Source organism: Somniosus microcephalus, chromosome 12, assembly GCF_052327205.1.
Source record: "Somniosus microcephalus isolate GS21.2 chromosome 12, FLI_Smic_1.0, whole genome shotgun sequence".
NCBI lineage: Eukaryota > Metazoa > Chordata > Chondrichthyes > Squaliformes > Somniosidae > Somniosus > Somniosus microcephalus.
In genome coordinates, this window is record NC_140998.1 from 99,447,322 (window position 1) to 99,471,444 (window position 24,123).

At 45.0% G+C, this 24,123-nt stretch overlaps 1 protein-coding gene across 1 annotated transcript in view; it reads left to right on the top strand.

Annotated features, from left to right (window-relative positions):
- Positions 1 to 24,123, top strand: part of brms1la (BRMS1 like transcriptional repressor a) — a 39,109-nt gene that overhangs the window by 3,950 nt on the left and 11,036 nt on the right. The window contains exons 2-7 of the mRNA XM_086002314.1: positions 3,940 to 4,082; positions 7,175 to 7,254; positions 18,699 to 18,795; positions 19,082 to 19,171; positions 19,893 to 19,957; positions 23,083 to 23,151. Coding sequence (XP_085858440.1) covers positions 3,940 to 4,082; positions 7,175 to 7,254; positions 18,699 to 18,795; positions 19,082 to 19,171; positions 19,893 to 19,957; positions 23,083 to 23,151 — 544 coding nt within the window. The remainder of the gene's footprint in view (positions 1 to 3,939; positions 4,083 to 7,174; positions 7,255 to 18,698; positions 18,796 to 19,081; positions 19,172 to 19,892; positions 19,958 to 23,082; positions 23,152 to 24,123) is intronic.

Genomic DNA, 24,123 nt, shown 5'->3' on the forward strand with positions numbered 1-24,123 from the left:
ATTTCCTATTTCTGGTGAAATGATCTCACTGAAGTACGCAATTTTTTTTCTGATGCAACCTGGATTGGATTCTAGCAAACCTCCATTTGTCACTGGTATTCAATCATTTTGTCAAAACCAGCAACAGTAAAATTGTTCCCTGATAACTTAATGCTAGTTTGTGCCCTTCAGTGCTTTGCTTTCCACAGCACTAGCACAACATTCTCTAGCTTCACTTATGCTGCCACTTTTGATTTTGTGTGAGCATCAACACAAAAATAGCAGTGTAATTTAGAGGATTACAAAGCCCCCTCTAGTAGGTCACTTCTCAAGTTCTCAAGAGTGTAGTATATATCCAGCCTCTGAAGTACAGAAAGTTCTTTTAAGAAAAATTCTAACATTTTAAGCACCTTATTTAAAGTGAAACATCTAGCACTTGACTCCACCTTCTTCTTGGGCAGTCCCTCGGAACCGAGGATGACTTGCTTCCACATTAAAAATGAGTTCTCAGGTGACTGATGAGTCCAATGCGGGACCTACAGTCTCTGTCACAGGTGGGGCAGACGGTGGTTGAAGGGGCGGGTGGGTGGGGTGCTTGGGTTGACGTGCGCTGTTTGCGTTTGGCTTCCGCTTGCTCCCGGCGCAGAGACTTGAGGTGTTCGGCACCTTCTCGGATGCTTCTCCTCCACTTTGTGTGGTCTTGGGCCAGGGATTCCCAGGTGTCAGTGGGGATGTTGCACTTTTTCAAGGAGGCTTTGAGGGTGTCCTTGAAGCATTTCCTCTGCCCACCTGGGGCTCTCTTGCCGCGTCGGAGCTCCGAGTATAGCGCTTGTTTTGGGAGTCTCGTATTGGGCATGTGGACAATGTGACCCGTCCATCGGAGCTGATCGAGCGTGGTCAAAGCTTCGATGTTGGCCTGAGCGAGAACACTGACGTCGGTGCGCCTATCCTGCCAATGGAGTTGCAGAATCTTGCAGAGGCAGCGTTGGTGGTACCTCTCCAGTGCTTTGAGGTGCCTGCTGTACATGGTCCATGTCTCGGAGGCATACAGCAGGGCGGGTATCACTGCTGCTCTGTAGACCATGAGCTTAGAGCCGGGTTTGAGGTCCTGGTCTTCAAACACTCTCTTCCTCAGGCAAACGGGAAACTGTTCAACTTCCATCGCCTCCAGTCCAGATCCAAGGCCATTCCATCCTCTGTTGTCGAATTACAATATGCAGACGACGCTTGCGTCTGCACTCACTCAGAGGTTGAACTCCAAACCATCGTCAACACCTTCACCGAAGCGCACAAGAGCATAGGCCTTGCACTAAACATCCGTAAGACAAAGATCCTCCTACCAACCTGCCCCCGCCACACAGTACTGCCCCCCCCGATTATCAAAATCCACGACAAGGCCTTGGACAACGTGGACCACTTTCCATACCTCGGGAGCCTACTGTCACCAAGGGCAGACATCTATGACTAAGTCCAACACCGCTTTCAGTGTGCCAGTGCAGCCTTCAGACTCCACCAGCCAGTTGATAAAGAGTTGCAATCTTTGTTTATCAAATTTAATTTAAACAGTTTAAACAGCACTCGGTGAGCTAAGAGGTATGACTTGATAAGCACGACAGCAGGGCACAGGTTCAAGGCTGTGAAGAACAAGTTTAGGACAGATGGCAGGGAGTGTTTATTTGCCCAGTAGTCAGTCAGTATTTCCATCCTGCATGATCTTCAGTAATCCCTTCTGGGAGGACCTGAATATTCAAGCCAGATGAGGACAGGATTAGGCTGCCCAGATTCACACACACAATGTTGCACATGTAGAGTGACTGCTTGGGAGAAGTACCAGAAGACTATTGTTACCTAGAGAACCATACCCTGGCATGAGTCTAACTTCAGAAGGAGAATTGGAACAGATTGCCAGGAAGGGTAGTTGAATCCAGGCGATTAGACTAATTTAAGTAATCACAAAGTGCTGTAAAGGGAAGACAGTAGAGACGATATAATGAAAGGATGCGATCAAATGGGCCTTCTTCATCCACACCTATCTTGTGCCGAGTAGAGTTTCAATTTGACTGATCTGGAGTGTGCACACTGTCCTCATAGGGACACATCCCACTTACCTCAGCGCAGATGGGATAGATGCAGATTAGCGCAAGCCAAAGCTTAGGGTCCCCCAAATGTATACAGCGATACTGCTGAAGTTTAACCAGCTAAAATTGTGCAGATTACCACCAGAGTACTGTAAGTTTACCTCTGCTTTTCTAGCTAGGTCCATCAAACTGTTAGGTTTTGCATGATTATTTGGAGCAGAGCAGGAAGAATATCAGTCCCATGTGGCAGGTCTACCCCTCCAGGCCATATCAATAAGCTAGACATGCTGATGAATCATGAAGAAGACCTGGAGTACTGTGCACAGTTTTGGTCTCCTTATCTAAGGAAGGATATACTTGCCTTGGAGGCGGTGCAACAAAGGTTCACAAGATTGATTCCTGGGATGAGAGGGCTGTCCTATGATGAGAGATTGTGCAGAATGGGCCTATAGTCTCTGGAGTTTAGAAGAATGAGAGGTGATCTCATTGAAACATACAAGATTCTGAAGGGGATTGACAGGGTAGATGCAGAGAGGTTGTTTCCCCTGGCTGGAGTGTCTGGAACTAGGGGGCATAGTCTCAGGATAAGGGTTAGACCATTTAAGACCGAGATGAGGAGGAATTTCTTCACTCGGGGGGTTGTGAATCTTTGGAATTCTCTGCCCCAGAGGGCTGTGAATGCTGAGTCTTTGAGTATATTCAAGGCTGAGATAGATAGATTTTTGGACTCTAGGGGAATCAAGGGACATGGAGATTGGGCAGAAGGTGAAGTTGAGGTCGATGATCAGCCATGATCTTATTGAATGGCGGAGCAGGCTCGAGGGGCCGTATGGCCTACTCCTGCTCTTATTTCTTATGTTCTAATGTAAGATCTTGACATACTGCAGATCTGTTTGGATCAGGCACTGAATTACTGAGTCTGCCGAAGAAGGTTTGCTCTATTCCAATTTTCCGTTGTGAGGCATATAATCATGGAGCTAGGGAGACCCCATTAATGCTATCTGTCCATTTGCCCCATCTTGCCACCAAGGATGATCGTCAATTGACAACAGTCAAGCACGGTTATTGCATATGTTACTATAATCAATGACATGGAGCCCTATGGTTTTATTAGCAATTATGTGTTAGGTGTAGTTATAAAAAAACTAATTCGTAACCCACCATTTGTGTTCTTTATGTCCGTCCTTTTTATATCTGAAGTTAGGTAAAACGTACTTCAGCTAATGTTGTCTGCATCCTGTTGATGACTGAACTGTGGCTGGGCCTTTAATTTGAGTCCGCTAATGTAATTCAGAACCAAATTACATATCATGTATAAAACCCCTAGACAGGTGTAAACTCCGATCCATTTTCCCTATATGCTAAGTAAAGTACAGGTAGACTATTCCTTATCCGCAATTCCGAAATTCGAAAACCTCTGAAAACCGAAAGTTTTTTCGTGGAGCGTAACTAGAGTATTTATGGTCTATATTTATCCCACTATTTAATTTACCAAATTATTACTGTACAAATAAACTGTAATACTATTTATAATCTTTATTTATCCCACTCAGTGTGAATATTCATAAGGTTTGCTGCAGAAATATTAATGTGTTTGCTTATGGGGTGCTGCCCAGACCCCCGCTAGGGTGTTGCATACTGATTCTGAATACCATTCTGGAATGCGAAAAATTCCGAATTCCGAAAAACATCTGGTCCCAAGGGTTTCGGATAAGGGATAGTGCACCTGTATAATAAAAGGTACATTAAACTATTTTTTAACCACCTTCACTTAGTGCTGCCAAATTCCACTCTGTGTAAATTGGATATGAGATTTGCCAAGTCTCGGTTTACGTTTTGATTTAGCTAAAACCATTTCTAGGTGAGTGATTTAACCAAATAGTGTTTATATTTCCAGGTTATACAGGGAAAGATTAAGTCAAGTGGAAGCAAAACTTGAGGAAGTTATAGCAGGAAAGGCTCCTGAATATTTGGAACCTTTAGCAGCTCTACAAGAGAATATGCAAATCCGAACAAAAGTTGCAGGTAAAAATTAAGTTTCAGCTTATAATTTTTTTAATGTGCATGTTGATGATTTGATGCCATGTTTAACAGATAGTGTCTGATCCTGATTTGTAATGTTTTTAACCTGTAATTTTGGTGCTTAGATTCAGGATTTGCGACGGTCTGCAATTACAGAATATCCTGGCCTGTATTGTAAATAAACTACATGGACTCACCAATTCTGCATTCACCACAGTTGTTATTTATAACTTTAAGTTCAAACAAATTTAAATTGCTTCTTCTTAATGTCCATTTTTGAATAGGCCTCCCTTTGCAATTTTATTATAGTTCTTAGTTCGGAGCAACAAAAAGTTAATTGGTGACCGAACGAACACACACTGTGAATTGTGCTTTAAGGTTTAATAGCATTGATCGAAGATGATTAAGATATTCCCATTTGAGAATCTGAAAATTTGTTCAAAACGAGAATGACCATAATATTTCAATAGGTTTGCGTCATTCAATTGCCATTAGATTGGGATTTCCTTTTTGTTTCCGATAACATTTTCAAAGATTTTAAGTTCAATCATTGATATATTGGCCCGTATTTTGCGGCCCCTATGGGTACGTACGCGCCCATAAGGGCCGTGCAAGTTCCGGGTTTTCGCACGCGAATCGCATGTGCGAAAACCCGGAACTTGCGATCTGTCAAGAACCTTCTTGACAGATCGTAGCCATTTGCCTAACTACTGCCCAGTGAAATTCTTACGCCTGGTAAAAGCCTGATAATATTTTTCAATTATTTGAACTTTAAAGCACCTGTAAAATAAGTTACGATTATTTTTAGCTCCTTTAAAACATTTAAATTTTTTTCAAAAAATGACATTTTTGTTTTAAATGTTTAATTAAATTATTCTTTAATTTTAAATATGTAAGTTTTTAAAATTTATTTTCTATGTAAGTATTTTTTATGTGACCCCCCATTCATGCTTATGGGGTTTCCGTACATACAGGAAATGGGGACTCCCCCCTTTCTTTCATTGGTTGGGCTGGCCCACGTGATCCAGGGGTGCTTGTGAACTGCCTGCGCCCCTGGGATACGTGGGCCTCTACACATTGAGGTCCAGGATCGAGTCTCTGTGGATCCAGGACCATCAGGTGGGTTCGTAGATTTTTTGCCGTTCGGAAGCCTTCGACCGCAAATTCAGGCCCATTGTATTTTTATGTCTCCGATCTGTGCTATTTCAGTACTATGACTAACTTAGATCAGGTATTGCTTTCTATTCTTAAATGAACACGTTTTTTATGAAGTTTTATACTTTCCAAAGTGACTCCCATTCATGTTGTGAATTGAAGGCGTTTCTATTTTTGGTAGCCTGTTTACAACTCATGCACTCCTTGGTCAGGTGTACCACACACCAAAATGAAGAATTATCTCTCTCTCTACTGTATCCAAATATTCTAGTCTTGAGAATTTTTTTTTTAAACCCAGCTCTGCTATTTAACTTAGAAAAAAGTTATAGTACTTTTCTTTCAAAGTAGCATTCAGTCCCTTTTCCTTAATTAGCCTTTTAACACCAGCTTCAAAAAAAGCATGGAAGTTCCAAATTTTTCTACTACAGCACTTTCATGAACTGTTCTTCAGACCTCAGTGAGGTTCCCAATTTTGTTACGTTGTAGCAGTTTAGTGTTCTCAATCCATGCTCTCTTGGAGCTGGATTTGATACTTGCAACCAGCAGAGAGAGAAGATTTTCATCCCATCAGTTATAGTTTGGAATTGAATCAATTTTTCAAAGGAGAAAACACGGTGTACTATCTTTCTGTGCTGTTCCTTAAAAGGAATCTTTTTGGTAATTATAGTCCAATCATACAGCATTATAATAAGTACGTATTGAATCGCGCCGCAAAATTAATTGTAAAAACTTTATAATAGATATTAGGACTACCGGCAAAACATAGGCCTAGAAATTTGTTTCGGCCGGTATCGGATCAGCACTACTATTGCAGTGGAACTGAGTATCAGCCGCTGCGTATAATGGGTGGCCAATCTGATACCATCCGTTTTGCGCCACCGCCCGAGGAGAATTTCTACCCCATAGTTTTTAAAGATCACATCCTATAGTGGAAGATGCAATCTGTCAATACTTTGTGTTGATAATTTATTTTCAAATGTCAAGTTTTAGGATATTGGTCATCTATTCATATGTATTATCTTTTTTTTCATAGTTTTGGCGTAGTTGATCTCAGCTGTGACTGTAATAACGCATTACAATTAACTTCAGTGCTCTCAGTGTACGGAAGGGGAGAAAGAGATAATCAGTTTAGGCTTTTGATCACTGTTTAATGAACATTGCTGAAAGCTTGTGCATATCAATATTGGGTAAGGAGAAAAATCAAGATTGGTTGTGATTTTTTTTGCTGCCCCCTGTCCACCCCCACATGGTAAAATATTGTTCCAATAGTTGCTGTACATGTTCACATTGAGGAGTATCTGCTTTGATTAAGTTGGCTGGGCTGCCGACATTAGTGGAACAGTACCCAGCATTATTCTGCCTTCAGGAGAGATGGGGATAACATTAGAAAAATAAACAAATGTTCTTTACTTTCCAGGCTAAATTTATGCTTCAGTTTATGGTACAATAACATTATCTTTTTAATATTGTCTTTAGGAACAGAATAAAAAGCAAGTCATAACAAAGGAGGCATTTTACCTGGTTTCAGTATTGACCTTGTGGAATATGGCCATTGTTTATTTAAGGAGCAATTATATAGGTTATTAGAATGAGTTGTAAGAGTAACTCCTGTATTAATTGACAACATAACCATTATAAGAAAACTGCAGGAAATAGTCTGTCCAAAAGATTACTGCCGTGTTCCTTTTTAAATGCATAGTTTCAGTTAACAGTCCTTGCAAGTGTGGGGAGAGGTCTACCCTGTCATTTTGTTTTATAAGCCTACTTAATGCAACACATTTAACAACAAAAAATGTAGCTGTCAAATTGATTATGATAAGAGAGTTCCACTTGATCTGGTAGGGATCCTAATATAAATGTTAATTTAGTAGTCCTACATATGGATATGAATGAATCATCTCATTAACTCTCCATCTGAACAGGTGATTTTCTGGTTACAGGTATCTATAGGGAGCTCTGTTTAAAAACTGTAAAGAACCAATACGAGTGCGAAGTGCAGGCTGCATTCCAACACTGGGAGGTAAGCAGTAGTTAATTGTGCGGTGGGCACTCCTACTATAGCATCTGCGACAGGTAGCTTGGTGAGGATGAGTTCCTCAGTGGTGTACATTGGACATTGAAGTCTCCCACCCAGAATACATTCTGTGCCCATGCTACCCTCAATGCTTCCTCCAAGTGGTGTTCAACGTGGAGGAGTACTGATTCATCAGCTGCGGGAGGGAGGGAGGGTGACAGTAATCAGCAGGACGTGTCTATGCCCATATTTGACCTGAAGCTGTTGGATCCAAACTCAATATTGAGGACACCCAGGGCCACTTCCCCCCGACTGTATACTACTGTATCGGCATCTCAGGTGGGTCTGTCGTGCCAGTGGGGCAGGATTCTGGGATGTTGGCTGACAGGTATGATTCTGAAAGTATGACTGTCAGGCTGTTGCTTAACTTGTCTGTGAGACAGCTCTCCCAATAGATGTTCGTGAGGAGGACTTTTCAGGGTATTCTGGGTTGGGTACTCCTTTGTTGTGTCCTGATTTGATGCCAAGGTGGCAGCTGTATGCTCTGTCTGGTTTTATTCTTTTGTTCCTTTTTAGTGGTTTGAGTTGTAGAGGGCAGCTAAGTGGGACTGTGGTCACAGACCAAGTAACGACGGCGGGTTTCCTTCCCTTAAGAACATTATCAAATCAAATCAACTTTTATTGTCATTGTTAGTGCACAAGTGCAGTACAACGAGATGTAGGCTTGCGGCTCCTGAGAGTGTACAATTTGGATTAGGACACTTAAACATTTCAACACATTTGTACATATATATTAGCATAAATATGACCATAATAAAGTGCATCGGCAGGTGTGCAGGCTTTAGTGTTTATTTGTGGAGTTCAGTAGGACGACAGCCCTGGGAAAGAAGCTGTTCCTAAATCTGGTCGTACGGGTGCGAATGCATCTGTAGCGTCTTCCAGATGGTAGGAGGGCGAACAGGCTGTGGCTGGGGTGGGTAGGGTCTTTGATGATGGACCGTGCCCTCCGTAGGCAGCGTTTCTGATATATATGTTCTATGGTCGGTAGCCGGGTGCCGGTAATGCGTTGGGCAGTTTTGACTACCCGCTGCAGGGCTTTCCGGTCATGGGAGCTACAGCTGCCGTACCATACCGTGATACAGTTTGTCAGGATGCTCTCTATAGTGCAGCGGTAGAAGTTAGAGAGGATCGGGGGTGACAGATTACATCCCTTCAGCCTCCTCAAGAAATATAGGCGCTGCTGGGCCTTCTTCACCAGAGAGGAGGTGTTGAGTGACCAGGAGAGGTCTTCCGTGATGTGGACTCCGAGGAACTTAAAGCTGGCCACCCTTTCCACCTCCGCCCCATTGATGTGGATGGGGGTGTGACTTCCGCCTTTGGACTTCCTGAAGTCCACGATTATTTCCTTTGTTTTCTTGGTGTTAAGGGCCAGGTTGTTGTCGGCGCACCACTTCACGAGATGCTGGACCTCCTCCCTGTAGGCTGACTCATCGTTGTTGGTGATCTGGCCTACTACCGTGGTGTCATCTGCGAACTTGATGATGGTGTTGGAACCATTAACAGCCACACAGTCGTGGGTGAGGAGGGGGCTCAGCACACATCCTTGGGCCCCCGTGTTCAGGGTCGGGGGGGGGGGGGAGGTGTGGTTACCTAATTTGACAGACTGGGGTCTGTTTGTTAGGAAGTCCAGGGTCCAGTTGCAGAGGGAAGTGTTCAGGCCAAGAGTTTGGTGGCCAGCTTGTTGGGGACGATGGTGTTGAATGCTGAGCTGTAGTCTATAAACAACATTCTGATGTAGGTCTCCTTACCATCTAGGTGATTCAGTGCCGAGTGTAGAGCAGTTGTGATTGCATCCTCCATTGATCTGTTTGACCGATAGGCAAACTGGTGTTGGTCAAGGGAGGCAGGAACACTGGCTTTGATGTGGGCTAAGACCAGTCTCTCGAAACACTTCATTATGATGGGTGTGAGTGCGACAGGTCGATAGTCGTTCAGACACGTCACAGCCGCTTGTTTAGGCACAGGAATGATGGTGGCGGTCTTGAAGCATGTAGGGACTACTGCCTGGGCCAATGACAGGTTGAAGATGGCGGTGAAGACATCAGCCAGCTGATCAGCACATTCCTTGAGTACCCGTCCAGGGATGCTATCCGGTCCAGTAGCCTTTCGTGTGTTCACTCTGCGTAGAGCGCCCCTTACGTCGGAGGTCGACAGAGTGAGCACCTGGTCTTCCGGGGGTGGCAAGGCTTTGGTAGCCGGCTCCTGTTGTCCCTGTCGAAGCGAGCGTAGAAGTTGTTAAGCTCCTCCGGAAGGGAGGCGTCGCTGACCGGGGGACTGGTGTTTTTGCCCTTGTAGTCAGTGATGGACTGGATGCCTTGCCACATGCGCCGGGGGTCCGAGTTGTTGCGGAAGTGATCCTCTATCCGCAGTGTCTGTTTCCATTTGGCAGTCCTGATACCCTTTTTTAGGTTGGGTTTTTAATGACATTCCAACAGCATTTTGGTTACTTTTACTGTTGCAGATTTCTTTTTTAATTGAATTCAAATTCTCAAACTGCCACAGTGGGATTTGAACTTGCGATTTCTGGATTACTAGTTCAGTAACCTAACCACTACACTGCCGTACCCTGTCGCAGATGCGTCCGTCTTTGACAATTGGTAGAAGTGACTATAGCACAGTCCTCGTGGAGACCAAGTCCTGGCTTCATACTAAGGACACCCTCCATTGTGTTGTGTGGCACTACCGCAGTGCTAAATGGGATAGATTAAGAACAGATCTAGCAGCTCAAAACTGGGATCCATGAGGCTGTGGGCCATCAGCAGCAGACGAATTGTACACCACCACAATCTGTAACTTCATGGCTTGGCATATTCCTCACTCTTTCATCAGCATCAAGCCAGATGAAAAACCCTGGTTCAACGAGGAGCGTAGCAGAGCATGCCATTAGCAGCACCAGACATATCTGAAAATGAGGTGCCAACCTGATGAAGCTACAACACAGGACTTAATGCATGCTAAACAGTGGAAGCAGCATGCTATAGACAGAGCTTAGCGAATTCACACTAACGGATCAGGTCAAAGCTCTGCAGTCTTGCCTCATATAGTGAATGGTAGTGGACAATTAAGCAACTAACTATGCTAATGTAACACCCTTATTTAAAAAGGGTAGTAGGCAGAAGGCTGGAAACTATAGACCTGTTAGTCTAACATCTGTGGTTGGTAAAATGTTAGAGTCCATTATTAAGGAGACAGTAACGGGACATTTGGATAAACATAATTTAATAGGACAAACTCAGCATGGTTTCATGAAGGGGAAGTCATGTTTGACAAATTTGCTTGAGTTCTTTGAGGAAGTAACATACAGGGTGGATAAAGGAGAACCAGTGGACGTAGTGTATTTAGACTTCCAAAAGGCATTTGACAAGGTGCCACACAAAAGATTATTGCTCAAGATAAAAAATCACGGGGTTCACAGAATCACAGAAACCCCACAGTGCAGATAGAGGCCATTTCGGCCCATCGAGCCTGCACCGACACATATCCCACCCGATCCCCGTAACCCCTACACCAACACATATCCCACCCTATCCCCGTAACCCCACGTATTTAATCCCCCTAACACTAAGGGTCAATTTATCATAGCCAATCAACCTAACCCGCACATCTTTGGACTGTGGGAGGAAACCGGAGCACCCGGAGGAAACCCACGCAAACACGGGGAGAATGTGCAAACTCCACACAGACAGTCACCCGAGGCCGGATTCGAACCCGGGTCCCTGGCGCTGTGAGGCAACAGTGCTAACCACTATGCCAATATTCTGGCGTGGGTGGAAAATTGGCTCTCTAACAGAAAGCAGAGAGTTGGGATAAATGGTTCATTCTCAGACTGGCAATCAGTAACTAGTGGTGTTCCGCAGGGGTCAGTGCTGGGTCCCCAACTCTTTACAATCTATATTAACGATTTGGAGGAGGGGACCGAGTGTAACATATCAAAGTTTGCAGATGATACTGTGGTAAACCACTGTTATACCTGTCTGTATGTGTATGTGTATTCCACTAGGTACAGGTCTGGACATGCCTCGGCTGACTCCTCCCACTATTCCAGGTATATAAGTGACTACCTCCCAGTCCCTTAGTATTCTGGACGGGTCGACCACTCGAGACAAGACCTTCATTCTTTAGTTAATAAAAGCCTGGTTGTTACTCGCTTAACCTCAGTCTTTTGAGTAATTGATGGCGCATCAATTTTTTATTAACTAAATTTTTTATAATGGAGAAGATCCTCACACCAGCATGCCTGGACCTGGACAGTCGGGAAGCGGACGCTTCCACCAAGTTTGCTCACTGGCTCACGTGCTTCGAGACATTCCTGACTGCCTCCACTGCGGTCGCAACGGATGCGGACAAACTGTCTGTCCTGATCTCCAAGGTGAACCACCGAGCGTACTCAGTCATCCGGGACGCGACCTCGTACACAGCCGCCCTCCAGCTCCTCAAGACCCAGTACACGCGCCCTGTGAACGAAGTATATGCCAGGCACCTTCTGGGGAGTCGCAAGCAACAACCTGGGGAATCGACTGAGGAATACCTCCAAGCACTGTCCGTGCTTGGCCGGGCCTGTGGGTGTAAGGCAGTAACGCCCGCTAAGTACACGGAGGAACTGATCCGGGATGCCTTCGTAGCGGGCCACAGGTCCAACTACACCCGACAGCGACTGCTGGAGCAGAGTGACCTCACCCTCGACAAAGCCTCCGAAATCGCACTAACGCTGGACGCAGCCTACCGGGGCATGGACGCCTACTCCTCTGCACCGTGGACGCCGCGGGGAACGACAACCTGGGACACGGTAGGACAGCCCCATAGCACCGTGCCACCCCAGCCACAGCCCAACAACGGCCCAACTACTGCAACAGTGTCCCAAAGCCAGACAGCAGTATCCCAAGGCCAGAAATGCTACTTCTGTGGCCAGGCCAAACACCCCAGAGCGCGCTGCCCGGCGAAGAATGCGACCTACTCTGGCTGCGGGAAAAAGGGACACTACGCCAGCGTCTGCAAGGCCAAAGCCACCCCGAACGCCAGCAGTGCCACGTGTGGGCCGGGCGAGCCGCCATCTTGGGCCCCCAACAGCGCCCCGTGCGGGCCGCCATCTTGGGCCTCCCCAGCCATGTGCGAACCACCGCAGCAGCAGCCATCTTGGACGACCCCAGCCACATGGGAATCATGGACGCCGCCATCTTGGACACCAGCCGGGACGCAGCAGACCGCCAACCCCCCCCCCATCTGATACCCGCAGCGACACACCGACCCCTACGCTGGCCTCTGTTACGCTGGACCAAACAAGACCGCACCAACTAGCTCGGTCCAAAATGGACGTTAAGGTAAACGGCCATGCAATAAACTGCCTTTTTGACTCCGGGAGCACAGAGGGCTTCATCCACCCCGACACGGTGCGGCGTTGCTCTCTCCCAGTCCTGCCTGCGCACCAGCGGATTTCTATGGCCTCCGAGTCCCAGTCAGCGGACATTGGCGGCTACTGCGTGGTGACACTAGTAGTAGACGGGACTGTGTTCAATAATTTTAAACTCCTGGTCCTGCCCGACCTCTGCGCTGCCGTCCTACTGGGGTTGGATTTCCAGTGCCACCTCAAAAGCGTTACGATGGCGTACGGTGGCCCCCTCCCCCCACTCACAGTCCGCAGCCAGCAGCCTCCAAATTGCCCGCCGCGCACCAGATGCAACCTCTCGACACTCAGAGTCCCACCCCCCCCCCACTGTTTGCTAACCTCACCCCCGACTGTAAGCCCATCGCCACAAAGAGCAGGCGATACAGTGCCGGGGACAGGGTTTTCATCAAAACCGAAGTGGAGCGGCTCTTGAAGGAGGGGATTATTGAGGGCAGCTCCAGCCCCTGGCGAGCCCAGGTTGTGGTTGTTAAGACCGGCGAGAAACAACGCCTGGTCATCGACTACAGCCAAACAATAAACCGCTACACCCTGCTGGACGCCTACCCACTCCCCCGCATAGCTGACATGGTCAACCAGATCGCGCAGTACCGCGTCTTTTCAACCATTGACCTGAAATCAGCGTACCACCAGCTCCCCATCCGCCCTGAAGACCACCAGTATACTGCTTTTGAGGCAAACGGCCGCCTCTATCACTTCCTTAGGGTTCCCTTCGGCGTTACCAACGGGGTCTCCGTCTTCCAAAGGGAGATGGACCGGATGGTCGATCAAAACGCGCTGCAGGCCACTTTCCCTTACCTAGACAATGTGACCATCTGCGGCCATGACTTGCGGGACCATGACGCAAACCTCGAGAAATTCCTCCGCACCGCCCAACTCCTGAACCTGACATATAACAAGGAGAAGTGCATATTCCGCACAGACCGCCTCGCCATCCTTGGCTGTGTTGTGGAACACGGGGTCATCGGCCCCGACCCGGACCGGATGCGTCCCCTTATGGAACTCCCATTGCCCCACTGCCTAAAAGCCCTGAAGAGGTGCCTAGGGTTTTTTTCCTACTACGCTCAGTGGGTCCCCTACTATGCAGACAAAGCCCGTCCGCTGACCAAATCCACCTCTTTTCCCCTGATGGCAGAGGCCCGCTTGGCCTTCCACCGTATCAAGGAGGACATTGCCAAAGCCACCATGCACGCAGTGGACGAATCCATCCCCTTCCAGGTGGAAAGCGATGCGTCCGACTTCGCTCTGGCCGCCACCCTTAATCAGGCGGGGAGACCTGTGGCATTCTTCTCACGAACCCTCCAGGGCCCGGAGACCAGACACTCCGCGGTCGAGAAGGAGGCCCAGGCTATTGTGGAGGCTGTGCGTCATTGGAGGCACTACCTGGCCGGAAAACGATTTACCCTGCTCACTGACCAGCGTTCAGTTGCTTTTATGTTCAACAACAAGCAGAGGGGCAAAATCAAAAATGACAAGATCTTGAGGTGGAGAATCGAACTTTCCACCTACAACTACGAGATCTTGTACCGGCCTGGGAAGCTCAATGAACCCCCAGATGTCCTATCGCGTGGCACCTGCGCCAGCGCGCAGATCGATAGGCTGAGGGCCCTCCACAATGACCTCTGCCACCCGGGGGTCACCAGGTTCTTCCACTTCATCAAGGCCCGCAACCTGCCTTACTCCATCGAGGAGGTCAGGACCATGACCAAGAACTGCCAAGTCTGCGCTGAGTGCAAACCGCACTTTTATAGACCAGACAGAGCCCACCTGATAAAAGCCACTCGCCCTTTCGAACGCCTGAGCGTCGATTTTAAAGGGCCTCTCCCCTCCTCCGACCGCAATGTGTACTTCCTCAACATCATTGACGAGTACTCCTGTTTCCCGTTCGCTATCCCCTGCTCGGACATGACCAGTGCCACGGTCGTTAAATCTCTCAACAGCCTCTTCACCCTGTTCGGTTTCCCCAGCTATATCCATAGCGACCGGGGCTCATCGTTTATGAGCAACGAACTCCGCCAGTACCTGCTCGCTAAGGGTATAGCCACAAGCAGGACCACCAGTTACAACCCCTGGGGGAACGGACAGGTGGAAAGAGAGAATGCAACAGTTTGGAAGGCCGCCCTACTAGCCTTAAAGTCTAGGGGCCTTCCGACCTCCCGCTGGCAGGAGGTGCTCCCCGATGCGCTCCACTCGATTCGTCACTGCTCTGCACTGCCACCAATGCCACCCCTCACGAGAAAATGTTTGTCTTCCCAAGGAAGTCCACATCGGGGACATCGTTACCGCCATGGCTGACGTCCCCAGGGCCGGTACTACTGAGAAGACACGTGAGGGCCAATAAAACGGACCCCCTGGTCGAGAGGGTCGACCTCCTCCACGCCAACCCCCAGTACGCTTACATTGCGTACCCGGACGGGCGGGAGGACACAGTCTCCATACGAGACCTCGCACCCTCGGGGACCGCTGTAACCCACTACCCATTACCACCCCCCCCCCCCCACCCGATATCCAACCCCAGCAGCCGGCTCGCCTTGGACGAGGACTACACTCCAGGGCCCCAGCCTACACGGGACGCGACGCCAGAAGCTCCACCACCCCTGCCGTCGCCACGTCAATCACAGCGGCAGACAAGACCTCCGGAGAGACTCCAATACACAAACTTTTAAATACACTTCACCCCGCCGGACTCATTTTTAAACAAGGGGTGAATGTGGTAAACCACTGTTATACCTGTCTGTATGTGTATTCCACTAGGTACAGGTCTGGACGTGCCTCGGCTGACTCCTCCCACTATTCCAGGTATATAAGTGACTACCTCCCAGTCCCTTAGTATTCTGGACGGGTCGACCACTCGAGACAAGACCTTCATTCTTTAGTTAATAAAAGCCTGGTTGTTACTCGCTTAACCTCAGTCTTTTGAGTAATTGATGGCGCATCAGATACAAAGATGGGAGGGAAAGTAGTGAGTGAGGAGGACATAAAAAACCTGCAAAGTGACATAGACAGGCTAAGTAAGTGGGCAGAGATTTGGCAGATGGAATACAATACTGGAAAGTGTGAGGTTATGCACTTTGGCAGGAAAAATCATAGAGCAAGTTATTATCTTAATGGCAAGAAACTGGAAAGTACTGTAGTACAAAGGGATCTGGGGGTCCTGGTGCACGAAACTCAAAAAGTTAGTATGCAGGTGCAGCAAGTGATCAAGAAGGCCAATGGAATGTTGGCTTTTATTGCTAGGGGGATAGAATATAAAAACAGGGAGGTATTGCTGCAGTTATACAAGGTATTGGTGAGACCGCACCTGGAATACTGCATACAGTTTTGGTGTCCATACTTAAGAAAAGACATACTTGCTCTCGAGTCAGTACAAAGAAGGTTCACTCGGTTAATCCCGGGAATGAGGGGGTGGTCATATGAGGAGAGGTTGAGTAGATTGGGACTCTACTCATTGGAGTTCAGAAGAATGAGAGGCGATCTTATTGAAACATATAAGATTGTGAAGGGGCTTGATCGGGTGGATGCGGTGAGGATGTTCCCAATGATGGGTGAAACTAGAACTAGGGGGCATAATCTTAGAATAAGGGGCTGCTCTTTCAAAACTGAGATGAGGAGAAACTTCTTCACTCAGAGGGTAGTAGGTTTGTGGAATTTGCTGCCCCAGAAAGCTGTGGAAGCTACATCATTAAATAAATTTAAAACAGAAATAGATAGTTTCCTAGAAGTTAAGGGAATTAAGGGTTACAGGGAGCGGGCAGGAAATTGGACATGAGTCTAGGTTCGGAATGGTCATGGCTCTGTGGGTAGTGGAGCGGGCCCAGGGGCCGTGTAGCCTGGTTCTGCTCCTACTTGTGTTCTAATTCTGTGTTAGATCTCAGGAGATGGTTTTATTCCTGTTCCTGGCTGGGGTGGAGATTGCCTTTACAGAAGGTAAGTACTGTAGAAAATATAGGGACAGAGTGATCTGGAAGAGTTTCAATCGCCTAGATGGGTCGGAGAGGAATTTCCCAGATTTTTTCTCCCAAATTGGCCATTGGGTTTTTTATCTGGTTTTTCGCCTCTCCCGGGAGATCACATGGGTTCGGGTGGGATGGAGAGTGATAGAAGATTTGAGGTTAGGATCAGATCAGCCATGATCTTATTGAATGGCGGAGCAGGCTCGAGGGGCCAATTGGCCTACTCCTGCTCCTATTTCTTATGTTAACTGGAGGAAGAGGCTCCATGAACATCCCCATCCTCAATGATGGCGAAGCCTAGAATTTAATTGCAAAAGACATGGCTGAAATGTTTGTAACCATCTTCAGCCAGAAGTGCCAAGTAGGTGGTCCATCTCGGCCTCCTCCTGATGTGCCCACCATCACAGATGCTAATCTTCAACTAATTTGATTCACTCTGCGTGACACCAAGAAATGGCTTAGTGCACTGGACACAGCAAAGGCAACGAGCCCTGACAATATCCAGGCTGTAGTGCAGAAGACCTGTGCTCCAAAACTGGCCCTTTGTCCTTAGCTAACCTGTTCCAGTGTAGCTACAACACTGGCCTTTACCCGATTAATGTGGAAGATTGCCCAGGTATGTCCTGTCCACAAAAAAACGGACACATGCAGCCCGGCCAATTGCCGCCCCTTCAGTCTACTCCCAATCATCAGCAACATGATGGAAGGAGTCGTCAATGGTGCTATCAAGCGGCACTTACTCACCAATAACCTGCTCAATGATGCTTAGTTTGGTGTTGCCAGAGAAACCTGGTTGCAGACCTCATTTACAGCTTTGGTCCATACATGGACACGAGCTGAATTGCAGAAGGGAGGGGAGAGTGACTGCCCTTGACATCAAGGTAACATTTGACCAAGTGTGGTACCAAGGTGACCTAGTAACACTGAAATCAATGGGTTTCAAGGGGAAAAACCTCCAGTGGCTGGGGCCATTTATGGCACATGGAAAGATGGTTGTGATTGTTGGAGGCCAATCATCTTAGCCCCAGGACATCGTCCTAGGCCCAACTATCTTCAGCTATTTCATCAGTGATCTTCCCTCATTCATAACTTCAGAAGTGGGGCTTTTCACTGATGGTTGAACAGTGTTTAGCTCAGATAATGAAGCAGTCCATGCCGCATGCAGCAAGACCTGGACAACCTCCAGGCTTGGGCTGATAAGTGGCAAGTATCATTTGCGCCATACAAGTGTCAGAGAATCAACATCTCCAACAAGATAGAGCATAACCACCTCTCCTTGACATTCAATGTCATTACCAACACAGAGTACGACACCATCACCATCCTGGGGTCACCATTGACCAGAAACTAAATAAACACACATGCTGTGGCTACGAGAGCAGGTCCGAGGATGATTATTCTGCAGCGAGTGGCTCCCTAAAGACTCTGTACCACCTTCAAGCCATGTCAGGAGTGTGATAGAATATTTTCACTTGCCTGGATGGGTGCAACTCCAACATCACTTAAAAAGCTTGACACTATTCAGGACCAAGCAGTCCACTTGATTGGCACACCATCCACTGGCTTAAACATCCCATCCCTCCACCATCGGCATACTGTGGCTGCATTGTGTACCATCTAAAGAATGCACTGCATCATCTCACCAAGGCTTCCTTGGCAACACCTCCAAAACCCGTGCCCTCCAGCACCTAGAAGGACAAGGGCAGCAGATGCACAGGAACACCATCACCTCCGAGTTCCCCTCCAAGTTCAGCATTATCCTGATTTGGATATGTATTGCTCTTCCTTTATTATTGCTGGGTCAAAATCCTGCACCACCTCACCTGACATTGTGGGAGCACCTTCACAACACGGACTGCAGCGGTTCAAGAAGAAGGACTACCACCACCTTCTCAATGGCAGCTGTGGATGGGAAATAAATGCCAGCCTTGTCAGTGACGCCCACATCCCAAGAATGAATGAATTAAGAAAAAGAAATAGTTATCCGTAATAAAAAATGATTCCAAATAAATAACCTATATTTTGTTGCTTACTAGAGTGAGAAACTGCTTCTGTATGATACTGTACAAAGTGAACTTGAGGAGAGAATCCGGCGACTTGAAGAAGACCGGCACAGCATTGACATCACATCAGGTATGTTAGCTATGTCAGTTCAAACTAAGTATACTTAATAAATTTGCAGGTTTGCACTTTATTGTGGTACTGCAGTATTGTATACCTTTTAAAATTAAAGAAACTAAAATTGACAAAAGAAAATTGGCAGTTCTACTACCGATGCAATACGATGTTTTTGATTCTTGTTAATAACGTGCCAATAAATGTTTATTAAAACTACTAATTTATATTTTAATAATGGACCACTCATTCTCATGATTAAATGCACTATCTGCATTAATATATTATAACCTGTGTTTTTCAGAACTATGGAATGATGAACTACAGTCCAGAAAAAACAAGAGGAAAGATCCATTTAGTCCAGACAAAAAGAAAAAGCCAGTGGTTGTCTCTGATATCCTTTTTATTTTTAGCTCATCTTTACAACAAACCAAGTGCTTCAGAAAAGTCAACTGGTAAACGGTTACAAACAATCTGCTATTGACTGTTGGCCCTACTGGGAAAACTAATAATTTTGTAGAGTTTCTCTTGAAATCAATACATATAATATTTAGTGTTTTAATGTATAATATTTGTTGTGGTACAGGAAATTTTTTTTTTATCTGGCACCGACGGGACCGACGTGGTGCCGGTTCATCAAAAATTCCGGATAACCGAAAGCTATAGTAAAAGATACGGAGAGCTGACAGCTCCGTATAAAGCAACAAACCCTGTTGCACAAGTGCTGAACAATGGTCACAAGGTCCAAGCATCTCTGTAGCTTAGCAACAGCTGCAGCCACACCCTTGCACAGCAACAGATGGAGGAAGGCAAGTACAATATGAAGTAAAACTTACCTGAACCTACTCCTGAATTTTGCCAGTTAACCGAGGTTTCCGGTTATTTAGGTGCCGGTAAATCGAAAGTTTCCTGTATTGGAAATGCCCATTGGAAATTAGTATGCTTATTGATGTTTTAAAATGTGGTCATTCCATGTAATATTACCGTGAAAATGAAAGGATACCATGTGTCTTATTTTTAAGCATTCTATGATTGTTGGTTTTTGATTATATATTCAGATTTTGGAGAAAATTGAATTAATTTTCAGATTCTGGGAATTTCCTTAACCAGCAAACGTCCTTATGTAGTTTACATGTTACAAGACCTTGATATACTTGAAGACTGGACCACAATTAGAAAAGTATGTTTCTTTTTATGATGTTCCTTAACATCTAAAACTGTTTTATAGTTAGAAAGTACTAGCCTCTGTGTCTGATTATCAGGGCACTTAAGCAGCACATTTCTGCTTTTTTTTTTCAAAACCAAGGGTTATTTTGCAGAACCTATTATTGTATTCTCCATATGTTGCTTTTTCAAACCAAAGCCGAGGTTATGTAACTGAAACAGTTTTGTACTTTGTGAAAGCATTCTGGACAAAATATTGCCGTTATAGAATTTCACATGTATTTCTCTACACAAATGTTCTGCATGTAAGTAGAAGTACCATTTCCAGAATTATGGAATTGCAATACCAAGGTGACATCCAAAATATGTTTGCATTACTCATTAAATTCATCTTTTTGTTCAGTTAAAAATGATGCTAGTACTTCATGTAGGTCCATGTTACAAGGCAGTAATGCATTGAGGGATTGAACTTCTATCATCAATGTCAGAGATGCTTGAGCAGTTTATGACTATCTTCTCAAATCAAAACTTATTTTGAGTTTTCTGTGATAGAGCAACTGTAGTGTATGATTTGTATCCCACCAATTGGGTGGAGCAATAGCTCTCGTGGGATAGCTACAAGTGACATATAGTTATAATGTCACAAGGATATGCATCATATCCTGTGTTTTTATTTATACCGCATTTCAATAAGTAAAACATTTTTTTTAATGTGACATCATTAAGCTTTTTTCCTCCACACTGATTATTTTTCCATAATTATGATGTCATAACCATGAAACACTTTAACATAACTGTTACAAAAATGAATATTTTTTCTAAGATTTAATTTAATGAGTTTCTTTAACTCTATCATTGAACATAAAGGGGTTGAAAACCAGCTTCACTCAGAAGAATGTTACAGCTTATTTTTAATACATTTGTTGCTGAATCAGTGGTTGTTGTCAGGCAGATGCCCAAGGAAGCAGCCAAGACATTCAATTCAAATACAAACCTTTGTGCAATTTGTTCAAATATGTTTTTGATTGGCAGCACTTTTTGAATTTATCAGTTACTTAAATTCACTGGGTCCCAACTGTTTGCTAAGGGTATGTGTAACCCAGTCTTTTTCAAATCGGTGTGTCTGTAGAGCCTTCAAAGAGAGATAGTCAGGCTAGATACCTCCCAGAGAGAAAGAGAGAAGAGCCAAAAAAAATTAATTGTATTGTAGTTTAGCACAATTGCTACGAACTTTTTATTTCCTACTACTTGAGCTAGCGAAGCTTAGTAAGTACTATAAAAATGTATAATGAAAATTGAAAATGCTGGAAACACTCAGCAGATCAGGCAGCATCTGTGAAGAGACGTACAGAGTTAATGTTTCAGGTCGATGACTTTTCATCAGACTGGAAAATGTTAGAGATTAACAGCTTTTAAGCAAGAACAGAGCCAGGGGAAAGGGGGAGGCAGGAAAGCCTGACACGCTGAGGGTTTCCAGCATTTTCCGTTTTTATTTCAGATTTCCAGCATCCGCAGTATTTTGCTTCTTTTCACTTGTTCTCGTACTGTTTAATAAATTTGTTTGGCAGTTAAAACCTTAGTGTAGTGTTATTCTGCCACCCAAAGACAGGAAAGATTGAGATTGTATGATAAAACTAGTAGTTGGAAATAACTAGAGAGTTCTCTGTTCGTTTCCTGGGTACACTATGACCTGGAATTTGCGATCAGCAGTGAGGCAACGGTAATCGCCACTGCACTCAAAGAAAGGTGCCCAGAAAAATCTCGCGATCTCTGTGACGAAAACTTGAGCTTTCTCGACGTTAAATTGATTGTAGCGCTGTCAAAGGGGGATCTCTAGCATAGAGCAGCAACGATGTCATCAAGCTGTCTGAGCAGCCAATCACACAGCAAACCAGGAAATAAAAAATACCGATTATCTGCTCTTTTAATTTTTTTTACAGAGAGCGAAATAAAGATTGGGGCATACACATAGGATTAAGGTAGAAGCTGAAATATCATAAACAAACTTTAAAAAATATATATTAATATTTTAAAAATCTAGTAATTTTTATCATAATGGAGAAATTTGACATTTCACACTGCAAATTTAGTTTTTCAGGGCCAGAACGGTTGTTGAGCACTCAATACGCCGTTAAAACCCCCATTACACTGACATTCACGGTGTAATTCGATCGGAAAAGCTTAAGTTTTCATCAGTTCAACTGATTTCACTGATTGCCGGCTCTGGGGAGTTCCAAAGTGCAGCCTGTGGCAGAGCAGGGAATGACTGACTGCAACTTCAGGATTTCCGCGTTTAGCTGGGCATGCGCTAAATCCTGAAGTTATGCTTAGTTTCAATGGGGTAATGATGCCAAACGCTGACAATTCGCCGTCATTACCGCCGCAAAATCCAGACCTATGAATTTACCTAGATATCTTAGCAAGTGAGAACACTCTGGGATTTTGGGAACTAGGGCTCACTTGCAAGAATAGTCTGAAAAATGGAAGCCAAAGACATCTTCAGTAAAAAAAGAATAAAGATACCCACAAAAAATAATGATATCATGTAAATTACATACTAAAATAGCCACCTACATTATTCTGTTTTTGATTTATTGTTTTGTTTTGTTGCCAGATACGGCCACCCCCAGTTATGCATCTTTTCAGCAGGCTAACGGCGATCTCCAGGATTTATTTTGCTGGCTAATTTGGGAAAAGCATAGATTTTATGTGTTAAGAATTAAGATCTGTCCAGGACAGGCATGTAATATAATAAAGTGACCTATTAGTCAGTTTCACTTGTGGAGATTTTTTTTTATCCTATCTAATGGTCATGATGTACCTTCTGTTTAACATCCTAATTTATTCAAACTGATGTATCAACTGGTTTTAACACTTCAATCAATGAAGTAAAAGTTTGTGTCTGTGAAGGTAGTCAGTATGAGTATAGCACAGTACTGTATACAAGCTTGATTTGATCATTTAGGTTGTTTTGCACAGAAGACTGCTATACTTGTTACAGTAAGAAATTTGAGGATTACATTTTGGTTTATTAGCTGAATACAGTTCTTGAGTGTGACATTGCATTACTATGCAAAACATCGATCAATTTAAGTAAAAGATTGACTTTACCCTCTTGTATTTCCATTTGCTGCTTTTCAGCAATCTGGCATGCAAGATTTAACTGCTGTTGATTCTCCACATCTGCTAACAGACTGCATCCTTTTCAAGGTGAATTTAAGACCCTTGTGCAGAGGGGACAGCACCCTCCCACCAGAGCAACCTCTTTACTGTCAGTGTTTTATGCTGCTATTATGTTATGACCTGGCACTGCATTTATACCAGTGTCAGGGTAAGTACAGTTACATGATATAATATTGCCAAATCCAAAATTGGTGTGCCTGAACCCATCTGCTAAATAGCTGGTTTCACATTGGAGTTACACTAAAGTACTAAAATTACCAGAATGCAACAGAAGCTATTGTGCATCCTGTTGTGCATTAAAACCAGCCTACCTATTAATGTGCCCTCACTTGTGTCCTTATATTTGTGTGGTTGGGGAAGTGGGCATTCCAGTTTCCTCTGAAACTCCGGGACACAGTTTTTAGCAGAAACTAGTACCACCACTATAAGCTAGTAAGCTGTATAGCCCTGCTAGTGCAAATCAGCTGCATTAAAATAAACAGTGTTAATTCACTGACATCCGTGCCTATAGTCCCCTGATCCATGATTTGGACTTGTAATCTAGACCGACACTTTCATGCTGTGGGAGTGTTGCATTGTTGGAGGTGCTGTCCTTTGGCTGAGATTTCAAACCAAGGTGCCATTTGGGTGAATGTAAAAGATCCCATGGCACCATTTGAAGAAGAACAGGGAATTCTCCCAGCAATCTGACCAACATTCCATCCTCAAGAAGCAGATTACCTCATTCATCTCATTGCTACTTGTCGGATCTTGCTATGTGCAAAGTGACTGCCACATTTGCCTACGTAACAATTTAATTTGAACCACTTTTGAGGGATGTAATAAGATTCTATGTAAATGCAAGCTTTTCTTTTTGCTCTTACTGTTAATGCATATTTAAATAGGGGTTTTCATTTTCTCTTTCATACTACTGTGGTAACACATAAGTCATTAAATTGATACTTTCTCATTCCAGATATTCAATTAGTTTTTTTTCATTAGTGTATATTGATGGTCATT